At 43.9% G+C, this 15,236-nt stretch overlaps 1 protein-coding gene across 1 annotated transcript in view; it reads right to left on the reverse strand.

Moving 5' to 3' along the window:
* Positions 1 to 8,760: 8,760 nt before the first annotated feature.
* The window catches only part of slc4a11 (solute carrier family 4 member 11), a 94,375-nt gene continuing 87,899 nt past the window's right edge, over positions 8,761 to 15,236 (reverse strand). Inside the window, exon 16 of the mRNA XM_041870129.2 lies at positions 8,761 to 8,827. Coding sequence (XP_041726063.2) covers positions 8,761 to 8,827 — 67 coding nt within the window. The remainder of the gene's footprint in view (positions 8,828 to 15,236) is intronic.

The raw sequence follows: 15,236 nt of genomic DNA on the forward strand, positions 1-15,236 counted from the left end.
TTAGAAGTGGGGGGGGGACATAACCTGGCAGTAGGTCTGGGGGTCCTCCCTCAACATCTATCCACAGGGGCACAACTTTGGTTTTAGAAGTGGGGGGGACATAACCTGGCAGTAGGTCTGGGGGTCCTCCCTCAGAATGTTTTGGGGCATCTAAAGCTCATTTCCTGCATTTCTACTGGGGCTTCCCCGACAAAAAAATTAATAATCTTGTTCGACCAAAAGTAGTCTTTTCTAGGCTATATGTAATGAACTTGTCTGATGCTTTAAGCATGCAGTTTGATTAAATAATTAAGACACACAAATGACTTGAGGGAGCCAGAGATCAAGATAGCCTAACCAGAAGAAGAAAAAATATCATATAAATCACATTGGCTACGCCTGTCTGCAACGAACTTGAAATGTATCAACTATCAACTGGGTCGCCCGAAACTCTCGCTAGCAAACTTGAAACATTGTATAAAATATTCTGGGCCCTCAGAGTTTCCCGTGCCAGTGAGCTCAGGACAGACACAGCTGTAGGCTATTTGTGCAAGGGATAAGAAGTAATCAGGTATTTTATGACGTTTCCACTGGATCACAGCATTACATTTTTCCCTCTATGCCGAGCGATTATTGAAACGGAGAGAGCTGGAAATATTGTTCAAATACCTTGAGGAACTATTGTCATTTTCAATTGATTCTAAAAGCAGACTTAGTTTACTTGCTGTTTGAGGTGAAGAAAGATTACTTTGAGAAGCTCCACAGTTCATTAGTGGTGGTGAGTTAAGACCATCATAAATACTATCAGATCCCCAAGCTCTGCAGTTCATTAGTGGTGGTGAGTTAAGACCATCATAAATACTATCAGATCCCCAAGCTCTGCAGTTCATTAGTGGTGGTGAGTTAAGACCATCATAAATACTATCAGATCCCCAAGCTCTGCAGTTCATTAGTGGTGGTGTGTTAAGACCATCATAAATACTATCAGATCCCCAAGCTCTGCAGTTCATTAGTGGTGGTGAGTTAAGACAATCAGAAATACTATCAGACATCCCCATCTAGGCACATTTATAGGCCTACATTTGCACGCAGGCCAGGTAGACTAATCCTACTTCTAATTATATGTAATCAGGTGCGCGTCCTTACCCAACAGTGACAGGAGCATTTCAAACAAAAGACAATCAATAAATCGACAAAACTCATAAATGCAATTAAATAAACCAAAACGTGTTTGTCACAAGTGTAGCATAGGTTGTGAGTTCTGCAAAACACATGTCCAATCCGACAATGAGAACAGTAAATAACTGTAATAATAATATATTGAATGCATTAAAATAAATTACCGTAACCAAACAAACATTGCAGATGATAAATGATGGTAATTAACGATAATGTAGGCTACTACTGGTGATATACAGCACATTGGAAAAGTATTCAGACCCTTTGACTTTTTCCACATTTTGTTACGTTACAGCCTTATTCTAAAATTGATTAAATTATTTTTTCCCCCATCAATCTACACACAATACCCCTTAATGACAAAGCGAAAACAGGTTTGCTATGAGACTCGAAATTGAGCTCAGGTGCATCCTGTTTCCATTGATCATCCTTGAGATGTTTCTACAACTTGACCTGTGGTAAATTCAATTATTGGACATGATTTGGAAAGGCACACACCTGTCTACATAAGGTTCCACAGTTGACAGTGCATGTCAGAGCAAAAACCAAGCCATGAGGTTGAAGGAATTGTCCGTAGAGCTCCGAGACAGGATTGTGTCGAGGCACAGATCTGGGGAACTATGTAGAACACCTTGTGTTTCCTCTGTTATGTTATGAACTATGTAGAACACCTTGTGTTGTGTTTCCTCTGTTACGTTATGAACCAACTCTAGTATGCCCAGTTTGTCATTTATCGACTTCAACAGGTCGCTTTCCACACTTACCAGTCCCAGTGGTGAAAAGCATAAATCATCTGTATCAGTCGAGGAGTCACGTTTTCTCTTGGAGATTGATTCTCCTCGTTTATCTTCCGTCATGTTTGGGTGTTGCGTGTTGTTGTAATATTTGTCGATACATTTCTCTAGCCTTATAATTTGTTTTGTGTTATTATCCAGATTGAATGTTTTTCCCCTCGAATATATGAAATGTTAATATTTAGTCTAACTTACTGATATTGAATATTATATGTTTATCTTGAGGTGATTTGTACCGCTGTGTATTTAATACGCCATCTTGTATTTCTCTGTTCTGATATTGTCACGCCCTGACCTAGAGAACTCTTGGTGTGTGTCTCCAGTCCAGTACGGCCCGTGCCTGCTCCTCGCACCAAACCAGTGGTGCCCAGTCCAGCTCCGGTCAGCGGTTCTACTCCGGAGCCAGGGCAGTCCGCTCCACCGGTGCCTAGTCCAGCTCCGGTCGGCGGATCCACGCCGGAGCAGTCCGCTCCACCGGTGCCCTGTCCGGCTCCGGTCAGCAGATCCACTCCGGAACCAGGGCAGTCCGCTCCACCGGTGCCTAGTCCAGCTCCGGTTGGCGGATCCACGCCGGAGCAGTCCGCTCCACCGGGGTCCAGTTCAGCTCCGGTCAGCGGCTCCACTTCAGACCCAGAAGTCAGCCCCTCTCCAGGTTCGGGGTCTCCCACACCAGGGTCCAGACAGGGCTTGGTGCATCATGGGAGGAAGGAGAGGGGAAGCATCACGCCGAGGTCCAGACCAGACCAGGGGCGCTACTGGGAGGTGGAGAGGGAGAGGTCGTCACGCCCGGAGCCGGAGCCGCCTCCGAGGCTGAATGCCCACCCGGACCCTCCCCTAATGAATCAGGTTGGTGCGGCCGGAGTATGCACCTTTGGGGGGGGGGGGGTACTGTCACGCCCTGACCTAGAAAACTCTTGTTGGTTGGGTCAGGGTGTGAGTTCAGTTTGAGATCTATGTTATTATATTTCTATGTTGGATTCTAGTATGTGTATTTCTATGTTTGGCCTGGTTGCCTACCTTAGTTGTGGGATCTTGACTTGTGTTTGGCTTGTTGTGTTGTAGCCACTGTTTGAGCTTCACGTTTCGTTGTTTTGTCAAGTGTTTATTCATATTAATAAACATGTACGCATACCACGCTGCACCTTGGTGTTACGTTATGAACTATGTAGAACACCTTGTATTGTGTTTCCTCTGTTATGTTATGAACTATTTTCGACATAACCAGTTCTGTATATGAGACAGTTACTGTATTTAACTCAGGAAGAGTAATAAACTGGTACATTAAATCACGGCCTCCCGAGTGGGGCAGCGGTCACGGCCTCCCGAGTGGGGCAGCGGTCACGGCCTCCCGAGCGGGGCAGCGGTCACGGCCTCCCGAGTGGGGCAGCGGTCACGGCCTCCCGAGTGGGGCAGCGGTCACGGCCTCCCGAGTGGCGCAGCGGTCACGGCCTCCCGAGTGGGGCAGCGGTCACGGCCTCCCGAGTGGGGCAGCGGTCACGGCCTCCCGAGTGGCGCAGCGGTCACGGCCTCCCGAGTGGGGCAGCGGTCACGGCCTCCCGAGTGGGGCAGCGGTCACGGCCTCCCGAGTGGGGCAGCGGTCACGGCCTCCCGAGTGGGGCAGCGGTCACGGCCTCCCGAGTGGGGCAGCGGTCACGGCCTCCCGAGTGGCGCAGCGGTCACGGCCTCCCGAGTGGGGCAGCGGTCACGGCCTCCCGAGTGGGGCAGCGGTCACGGCCTCCCGAGTGGGGCAGCGGTCACGGCCTCCCGAGTGGGGCAGCGGTCACGGCCTCCCGAGTGGGGCAGCGGTCACGGCCTCCTGAGTGGGGCAGCGTCACTACATCCAAACCCAGGCTGTATCACAACCGGCCGTGACCGGGAGTCCCATTGGGCGGCGCACGATTGGCCCAGCGTCGTCCGGGTTAGGGGAGGGTTTGACCGGGGGGGGCTTTACTTGGCTCATCACGCTCTAGCGACTCCTTGTGGCGGGCCGGGCACCTGCAAGCTGACTTCATCGTCAGTTGAACAGTGTTTCCTCCGACACATTGGTGCAGCTGGCTTCCGGGTTAAGTGAGCAGTGTGTCAAGAAGCAGTGCGGCTTGGCGGGTCATGTTTCGGAGGACGCATGACTCGACCTTCGCCTCTCCCGAGCCCGTTGGTGAATTGCAACGATGAGACAAGATCGTAATTGGATCGCAATTGGATATCATGAAACTGGGGAGAAAAGGGGGTAAAATTACAAAAAGAACAAATTAAATATATATATATATATATATATATATATATATATATATATATATATATATATATATATAGATGTCACATTATGGAAACAACACGGTATGTAACACTGCCATTTCCTCAGATAACACATAAGCTAGAACAATGCAGTGTAGTCAGCACGTTCCTACAAACAGCCCAGTCCGACCATGTTTCGCCCAGTTATCAAGAAAAGTGGTTTTGAGCGATGTAAGTAAAATAACAAACAGACCCAGAGGTGTTTAGTTGTTTAAGGTTCCAAACATTATGTTCTTAACCCGTCTAGTGACTAAATGACAGGTTTGAAGTATCATGCTAGCTACTCTCGGGTGTTAACAGGAGAGACGGGTGGGTTGAAAGTAACACAATGTTAACTGATGACCTGGAATAAAATAAAATAAAAGTTTAAGCACAGGCCATTGTCTCCTCTATTTCATATTGCTTTTATAATGTTAGCTAAATGTGACTGAATGTAAAAAAATTATATATGACATCATTAGAATTATGCCTTAATCAATTGACTTGATGGATCAGCTTCTCACATAAGCTTTTATCAACAGGTTAGTGGTTAAAATATATATCTTTCTGAATCTGGGGGTTAATGACCTTGTGTCAAGCCACAGAAATGTGATAAGCCTGATGAGTTTTCCGTTTGTGAAGAGAATGTAATCATTTATTCTATCAAGACACGAGGAGCGCACATGACAAGGACAGCTGGAGCACCTGATTGGCTAAGCATGAATAGTCATTGACAATGGTGAGAAAGATATCCTACCACATTCCCATTAAAGTGAGATTGAAAATGATGGTGAATATAGCTATTACGTGATCCATTTTAGTCCCATTAATATTGCAAGGCAAAATATAGTGGTTGCGATGTTGACGCTTGGTTAATTTTCATAAAAGTCTAACCTATAGCATTAATTATTCAAATCAACACAAACATGAAATGACGTCTGACATTTGTTGAAAGTAATGATCATTACAAACCAGAAACATGGAGATAAGACAGATATTGTCAACTTCTCGCCAGCCGTTCCTTCCGTCCCATGGCTGTGTTACTCCTGCGCCACCGACAGGTACAAAAGTAACGTTACAGTAGTTCGGTTCTCTGTCAATTAATTTCAACTCATTTACCCTAGAAATGACATTACAGTTGCTAATGGGAGAGGACATATACACTGAGTGTACAAAACATTAGGAACACCTTCCTAATATTGAGTTTCACCCGCTTTTGCCCTCAGAACAGCCTCAATTCTTCAGTGCATGGACTCTACAAGGTGTCAAAAGTGTTCCACAGGGATGCTGATCCATGTTGACTCCAATGCTTCCCACAGTTGTGTCAAGTTGGCTGGATGTCCTTTGGGTGGTGGACCTTTCTTGATACACCTACTACCATACCCCGTTCAAAGGCACTTCAATATTTTGTCCTGCCCATTCACCCTCTGAATGACATACATACACAATCCATGTCTCAATTGTCTCGAGGCTTAAAAATCATTCTTTAACCTGTCTCCTCCCCTTCAGCTACACTGATTGAAGTGGATTTAACAAGTGACATCAATAAGGGATCATATCTTTCACCTGGATTCACCTGGTCAGTCTGTCATGGAAAGAGCAGGTGTTCCTAATGTTTTGTGCACTATAAGTTGTTTGTCATAAAATATGGTGGGTCTAGCTCTATCGGTCTCTGAGTAATGTCCTGCTTCTTCCCTGCTCTATTTACTTATGGAATGTTCTTTAGAATGTCAGAATCAATTCAAACCCTGCTCTATTTACTTATGGAATGTTCTTTAGAATGTCAGAATCAATTCAAAACCCTGCTCTATTTACTTATGGAATGTTCTTTAGAATGTCAGAATCAATTCAAACCCTGCTCTATTTACTTATGGAATGTTCTTTAGAATGTCAGAATCAATTCAAACCCTGCTCTATTTACTTATGGAATGTTCTTTAGAATGTCAGAATCAATTCAAACCCTGCACTATTTACTCATGGAATGTTCTTTAGAATGTCAGAATAAATTCAAAACCCTGCTCTATTTACTTATGGAATGTTCTTTAGAATGTCAGAATCAATTAAAAACCCTGCTCTATTTACTGATGGAATGTTCTTTAGAATGTCAGAATCAATTCAAACCCTGCTCTATTTACTTATGGAATGTTCTTTAGAATGTCAGAATCAATTCAAACCCTGCTCTATTTACTTATGGAATGTTCTTTAGAATGTCAGAATCAATTCAAACCCTGCACTATTTACTCATGGAATGTTCTTTAGAATGTCAGAATAAATTCAAAACCCTGCTCTATTTACTTATGGAATGTTCTTTAGAATGTCAGAATCAATTAAAAACCCTGCTCTATTTACTGATGGAATGTTCTTTAGAATGTCAGAATCAATTCAAACCCTGCTCTATTTACTTATGGAATGTTCTTTAGAATGTCAGAATCAATTCAAACCCTGCTCTATTTACTTATGGAATGTTCTTTAGAATGTCAGAATCAATTCAAACCCTGCTCTATTTACTTATGGAATGTTCTTTAGAATGTCAGAATCAATTCAAAACCCTGCTCTATTTACTTATGGAATGTTCTTTAGAATGTCAGAATCAATTCAAACCCTGATTTTCGTGTCTGTTCTAAGTACAGATATATAATCATTATTTTTCCATGGTTCTAACCCTGGTTATGATGCTGATGTCCAAGACTTGATCACAATGCCAGTCTTATCTGCAATTAGGAATGTCTCGTGCCAAATCAACAATTACAGTAAGATATTAGAGAACTGTATTCTTTTCGTGGTCCTCTGTAGCTCAGCTGGTAGAGCACGGCGCTTGTAACGCCAAGGTAGTGGGTTCGATCCCCGGGACCACCCATACACAAAAATGTATGCACGCATGACTGTAAGTGGCTTTGGATAAAAGCGTCTGCTAAATGGCATATTATTATTTTCCATAGTCTTGCTGGTCTAGTAAACCCAGATACAGCCACATGTAAGAAGGAAAGGTAAACAGATATGTAAAAATTTTTTTGTAAACTATCAAGACAGGCGCATATTATTCCTTCCAAGTCAGGAACAAATGAGCACATACATTAATATTGATGAGATCCACATTATTGTTATTATTTATTATAATAAATCTTTCTTAAAATATCTAAAATATTTGTATATTGCTATGATATACTATATTCACAATCAAATCAATGTTAAACTATAATTTTGGTCTGTGGTGTCGTCTTAAATAATTTTTACTTATCTTAAGAGAGGGGAGAGAGGGGGGAGAGAGAGAGTGAGACGGGTAGAGAGAGAGACAGGGAGAGAGAGAGAGACAGGGAGGGAGAGAGAGGGAGAGACGGAGAGAGAGAGAGAGGGAGGGGAGGGAGGGGAGAGAGAGAGAGGGAGAGAGATGGAGAGAGAGACAAAGAGCGAGAGAGACAGGGATAGAGAGAGAGAGACGGAGAGAGAGACAGGGAGAGAGAGCGAGAGAGAGAGACAGGGAGGGAGGGGAGGGAGGGGAGAGAGAGACAGGGAGAGAGAGAGACAGGTAGAGAGAGAGAAAGGGAGAGAGAGAGACAGGGAGAGAGAGAGAGACAGGGAGAGGAGGGAGGGGAGAGAGAGAGACAGGGAGAGAGAGAGAAAGGGAGAGAGAGAGGCAGGGAGGGGGGGAGGGGAGAGAGCGAGACAGAGAGAGAGAGAGACAGGGAGAGAGAGAGACAGGGAGGGGAGGGAGGGGAGATAGAGACAGGTAGAGCGAGAGAGAGAAAGAGACAGGGAGAGAGACAGGGGGGAAGAGAGAGAGAGACAGGGCGAGAGAGAGAGATGGGGAGAGAGAGAAAGGGAGAGAGAGAGAGACAGGGAGAGAGAGAGAAACAGGGAGATAGAGGTGTCTGTGCGAATGCATGCAAATTGTTGCATTCACACTCAGTAATATGTTTTTATAAATGTTGGCACCATATCAGTCACTGAGAGATCAGCGCTAGAGGGAGACTGTGACAACTCTGAGGTCCTACATGTCGCCAAGCCAACCATGGTACAACCTTACATATACAAAACAGATCAACAACAGAGAAAAATACAAATGCAAGAATGGCGCTTTATGGCACTGGAGCGGAGATCTAAGAAGCTGTGGGGAGAAGAGGTGGAACAGAGTTCTGGTCGGTCCTGGTTTCAGATCACCTGGTGCTGTCCAGATCTGGTCCTGCTGGTAGAGGGAGAAGACACCTGGTCTGTCTGTTCACCTCTTTCTCTCTCTCTCTCTCTCTCTCTCTCTCTCTCTCTCTCTCTCTCTCTCTCTCTCTCTCTCTCTCTCTCTCTCTCTCTCTCTCTCTCTCTCTCTCTCTCTCTCTCTCTCTCTCTCTCTCTCTCTCTCTCTCTCTCTCTCTCTCTCTCTTCACCTGTCCCTCCATCCCTTTGTTCCAGTGCTTCACCTGTATGGAAAGATAGTTGGATGATCTGATAGATTCTATGTCTCTATTGTCCTCCGTTCAGTTCTGGATTCTAAGAAAAACATATCACAGAGTCCTTTTATCCAGGAGCTGGTCTGTGTCTGTCGTTACATGTGTTGGGCGTCCATGATATCCAGGTATTTAGCCTCTATGATGTGAGGAAGAACACAGTTCCTAAAACAGGAAGAAGAATAAGAAGCAGGCAGTTAGTGGGTACTGATTGGGTACTGTATCCCCCTTATGTATTATCAGTTAGTGGGTACTGTATCCACCTTATGTATTATCAGTTAGTGGGTACTGTATCCACCGTATGTATTATCAGTTAGTGGGTACTGTATACACCTTATGTATTATCAGTTAGTGGGTACTGTATCCACCTTATGTATCATCAGTTAGTGGGTACTGTATCCACCGTATGTATTATCAGTTAGTGGGTACTGTATCCACCTTATGTATTATCAGTTAGTGGGTACTGTATCCACCGTATGTATTATCAGTTAGTGGGTACTGTATCCACCTTATGTATTATCAGTTAGTGGGTACTGTATCCACCTTATGTATTATCAGTTAGTGGGTACTGTATCCCCCTTATGTATTATCAGTTAGTGGGTACTGTATCCCCCTTATGTATTATCAGTTAGTGGGTACTGTATCCACCTTATGTATTATCAGTTAGTGGGTACTGTATCCCCCTTATGTATTATCAGTTAGTGGGTACTGTATCCCCCTTATGTATTATCAGTTAGTGGGTACTGTATCCACCTTATGTATTATCAGTTAGTGGGTACTGTATCCACCTTATGTATTATCAGTTAGTGGGTACTGTATCCCCCTTATGTATTATCAGTTAGTGGGTACTGTATCCACCTTATGTATTATCAGTTAGTGGGTACTGTATCCACCTTATGTATTATCAGTTAGTGGGTACTGTATCCACCTTATGTATTATCAGTTAGTGGGTACTGTATCCCCCTTATGTATTATCAGTTAGTGGGTACTGTATCCACCTTATGTATTATCAGTTAGTGGGTACTGTATCCCCCTTATGTATTATCAGTTAGTGGGTACTGTATCCCCCTTATGTATTATCAGTTAGTGGGTACTGTATCCCCCTTATGTATTATCAGTTAGTGGGTACTGTATCCCCCTTATGTATTATCAGTTAGTGGGTACTGTATCCCCCTTATGTATTATCAGTTATTGGGTACTGTATCCACCTTATATATTATCAGTTAGTGGATACTGTATCCACCTTATGCAGCTTGGCAACAAGGGATAGACAATTTGGCTTTGATTGTATTTGAGCTTCCGGCGCTTTGACAAACAGCTGGTAATGTCGTTAAATATAAATTACATTTGTCAAAACTATTAAATGACGTGCACAGAATTGAAAGATATGGCAATTCCCCAAAAATATTGAAAAAATTAAATATATAATTTTTTACGTCAGACTTTTGACACAATGTCAACGCTGATGGCAGTGAGAGTAATTGCATGCCTGGACTTGAATGCACTTTATCTCGTGTCCCATACCAAGGTTATTATTGTACACAAAAACTGAAACTAAAATAAAAATGGGGTTTTCAAGCTTTTTTCTCTAATGGGGTTTTCAAGCTGCTGAATCTGTCAGGTAAATGCTGCTTGTAGATGGTAATGTTTCAAATAGGACCAGCATCACTACCACTACCTATCACTACCTACCACTACCTACCACTACCTATCACTACCTATCACTACCTATCACTACCTACCACTACCTACCACTACCTATCACTACCTACCACTACCTATCACTACCTACCACTACCTATCACTACCTATCACTACCTATCACCACCTATCACTACCTATCACTACCTACCACCACCTACCACCACCTACCACTACCTATCACTACCTACCACTACCTATCACTACCTATCACTACCTATCACTACCTACCACTACCTATCACTACCTATCACTACCTACCACTACCTATCACTACCTATCACTACCTACCACTACCTACCACTACCTACCACTACCTACCACTACCTATCACCACCTATCACTACCTATCACTACCTACCACTACCTACCAATACCTATCACTACCTACCACTACCTATCACTACCTATCACTACCTACCACTACCTATCACTACCTATCACTACCTACCACCACCTACCACTACCTACCACTACCTATCACTACCTATCACCACCTATCACCACCTATCACTACCTACCACTACCTATCACTACCTATCACCACCTACCACTACCTATCACTACCTATCACTACCTATCACTACCTATCACTACCTACCACTACCTACCACTACCTATCACTACCTATCACTACCTACCACTACCTACCACTACCTACCACTACCTATCACTACCTACCACTACCTACCACTACCTACCACTACCTATCACTACCTACCACTACCTATCACTACCCATCACTACCTACCACTACCCTACCACTACCCATCACTACCCTATCACTACCACCACTACCACCACTACCTATCACTACCTACCACCACCTACCACTACCCATCACTACCTACCACTACCTATCACTACCTATCACTACCTACCACTACATATCACTACCTATCACTACCTACCACTACCTACCACTACCTACCACTACCTACCACTACCTATCACTACCTACCACTACCTACCACTACCTATCACTACCTATCACCACCTATCACTACCTATCACTACATATCACTACCTATCACTACCTACCACTACCTACCACTACCTACCACTACCTACCACTACCTATCACTACCTACCACTACCTACCACTACCTATCACTACCTATCACCACCTATCACTACCTATCACTACCTATCACTACCTATCACTACCTACCACTACCTATCACTACCTATCACTACCTATCACTACCTACCACTACCTACCACTACCTATCACTACCTACCACTACCTATCACCACCTATCACCACCTATCACTACCTACCACTACCTACCAATACCTATCACTACCTACCACTACCTATCACTACCTATCACTACCTACCACTACCTATCACTACCTATCACTACCTACCACCACCTACCACCACCTACCACTACCTACCACTACCTATCACTACCTATCACCACCTATCACCACCTATCACCACCTACCACTACCTATCACTACCTATCACCACCTACCACTACCTATCACTACCTATCACTACCTATCACTACCTACCACTACCTACCACTACCTATCACTACCTACCACTACCTACCACTACCTACCACTACCTATCACTACCTACCACTACCTACCACTACCTACCACTACCTATCACTACCTACCACTACCTATCACTACCTACCACTACCTACCACTACCTATCACTACCTATCACTACCTACCACTACCTACCACTACCTATCACTACCTACCACTACCTACCACTACCTATCACTACCTACCACTACCTATCACTACCTATCACTACCTACCACTACATATCACTACCTATCACTACCTACCACTACCTACCACTACCTACCACTACCTACCACTACCTATCACTACCTACCACTACCTACCACTACCTATCACCACCTATCACTACCTATCACTACCTACCACTACATATCACTACCTATCACTACCTACCACTACCTACCACTACCTACCACTACCTATCACTACCTATCACTACCTACCACTACCTATCACTACCTACCACTACCTACCACTACCTACCACTACCTACCACTACCTATCACTACCTATCACTACCTATCACTACCTATCACTACCTATCACTACCTATCACTACCTACCACTACCTATCACTACCTATCACTACCTATCACTACCTATCACTACCTATCACTACCTATCACTACCTATCACCACCTATCACTACCTATCACTACCTACCACTACCTACCACTACCTATCACTACCTATCACTACCTACCACTACCTACCACTACCTATCACTACCTACCACTACCTATCACTACCTATCACTACCTATCACTACCTACCACTACCTATCACTACCTATCACTAGCTAACAGGGAAGTTAGTAGACAACCATCTATAGCAGTCCTTATTAAAAGGTGGAGGAACATATTGTCTGTAGTCTACTGTACATGGTAAGCTGTAAGTGACACTTCACTTTTTGGTATGGACAACAACTGTAATTTCATCAATTACATGTGGAAAACTTGACACATGAATGTTCTTGCAACATCTAGAACATTAATGTTGTATGTTATGACAACATCGTAATTAAAACTTTTTGGCCTTTGCTGAGCTGTTGTGAAGGAAGTTGTCAAGGAAGTGAGTTTGTGTTTATACAGGACCTCCCGCCCTCACCTACCGTCAACCAATCACAGGACCTCCCGCCCCCACCTACCATCAACCAATCATGTCAATGTGGAGCTATACAGAGCCCTCAGCATTGTTACAACATTCGGGAGGCGCACGGCCGTTGGGGTACGGGGCTCCACAGGGGGAGCATTTCACTCGCAATTGTGAATAAAAATAGCAAAGTATGATCACATTTATAGCAAAATAGATGCTGCAGTAGCTGTTTCAAAGTAATTCTGCCGTTTTGTTTCATAGCTGGTAAATTAAATCGCACAAAGTAAAAGAACTAGGAATCCTATAGCCTGTCCCACCTCGCACTGCAACACTGCCTGGCTGGGGGCTGTGTGCACAGTCATCCTCCTCTCTTTCCTGTTGAGGAAACGGTCTATGACTCTGTCATACAGAACACGCTTTTATTTGTTGTTGTCCGAGGCTACCTGGCTAAAATGCTAGCTAGCCTAACTTCCATTCATGGGCAACGTTAGCTAGTTAACATTAGCCTTCTACATCTAGCTACATATTGAACTTCCATCCTCTCAGGCCAGGGGCACAATGTATGGATTATTGGTTGGATCAGAGTTGCCATTATAATCATTGGCCAGTACGAAGAATTAAGTCCAAATCCCTATCTACATCCATAGCTAATTTAGGAAAATGACCATTTTAGCTAGCTAGCTAGCCACTGGAGGACAACAACACAACGAGACGCAACAATTCACGTTGTTTCTGTCAATGACGTATGCTCTCAATGGGATTTGAAAGGAGTGACGCCAAATCCAAGCTGGCTTCCTTTGATACTTTTTCTTGGTGCACCAGGACCATTCACAGTTGAGCTCGCTCAGTTTAGCTCAACGCTGATTGGCACATTTTTAATACTTTTTTGTCAAGGGAAGCCTGATGTTCGCTGGCTTCCCTTGCCTTCAATGCTACGGGCGGCAACAAATGTCATACTCATTTGGACCAGACAGCATCAGATGGCCTACACCTAGGGTCACTGTTTCGCTCGCTCTACCTAAGTTGTCAATGCCAGGAGGTTTGTCATTATTGACCGATAACAATACGTTTTCCACCTCTCCCACACTAACTTTACAAAATTCAAACTTGCAATGCTTTTCTTTCATTATTGTTTTTTTAATGCATGAATTCGATGGTTCACTGTTCATTGTTGGCATTTCCTGCCTAAGTTTGCCTTCTTCTTCCTCCAAACACGGCGAGTGGAGTTTAGACCAAAAAGCTCTATTTTTGTCTCATCAGACCACATGACCTTCTCCCATTCCTCCTCTGGATCATCCAGATGGTCATTGGCAAACTTCAGACGGTCCTGGACATGCGCTGGCTTGAGCAGGGGGACCTTGCGTGTGCTGCAGGATTTTAATCCATGACGGCGTAGTGTGTTACTAATGGTTTTCTTTGAGACTGTGGTCCCAGCTCTCTTCAGGTCATTGATCAGGTCCTGCCGTGTAGTTCTGGGCTGATCCCTCACCTTCCTCATGATCATTGATGCCCCATGAGGTGAGATCTTGCATGGAGCCCCAGACCGAGGGTGATTGAACGTCATCTTGAACTTCTTCCATTTTCTAATAATTGCGCCAACAGTTGTTGCCTTCTCACCAAGCTGCTTGCCTATTGTCCTGTAGCCCATCCCATCCTTGTGCAGCTCTACAATTTTATCCCTGATGTCCTTACACAGCTCTCTGGTCTTGGCCATTGTGGAGAGGTTGGAGTCTGTTTGATTGAGTGTGTGGACAGGTGTCTTTTATGCAGGTAACGAGTTCAAACAGGTGCAGTTAATACAGGTAATGAGTGGAGAACAGGAGGGCTTCTTAAAGAAAAACTAACAGGACTGTGAGAGCCGGAATTCTTACTGGTTGGTAGGTGATCAAATACTTATGTCATGCAATAAAATGCAAATTAATTACTTAAAAATCATACAATGTGATTTTCTGGATTTTTGTTTTAGATTCCGTCTCTCACAGTTGAAGTGTACCTATGATAAATATTACAGACCTCTACATGCTTTGTAAGTAGGAAAACCTGCAAAATTGGCAGTGTATCAAATACTTGTTCTCCCCACTGTATCTTTCGAATTCTGTGTACTTAATGTAATAGTTTTGACAAATGTAATTCATATTTAACGATGGTTTTGCCTGTTTGTCAGGAAGGAAGTTGAAGGACATGTTTGATCAAGAACTGGGTCAAGTGGGCGGGGTTACGTAAGGTTCCA

This window comes from Coregonus clupeaformis, chromosome 25 (assembly GCF_020615455.1).
Source record: "Coregonus clupeaformis isolate EN_2021a chromosome 25, ASM2061545v1, whole genome shotgun sequence".
Classification (NCBI taxonomy): domain Eukaryota; kingdom Metazoa; phylum Chordata; class Actinopteri; order Salmoniformes; family Salmonidae; genus Coregonus; species Coregonus clupeaformis.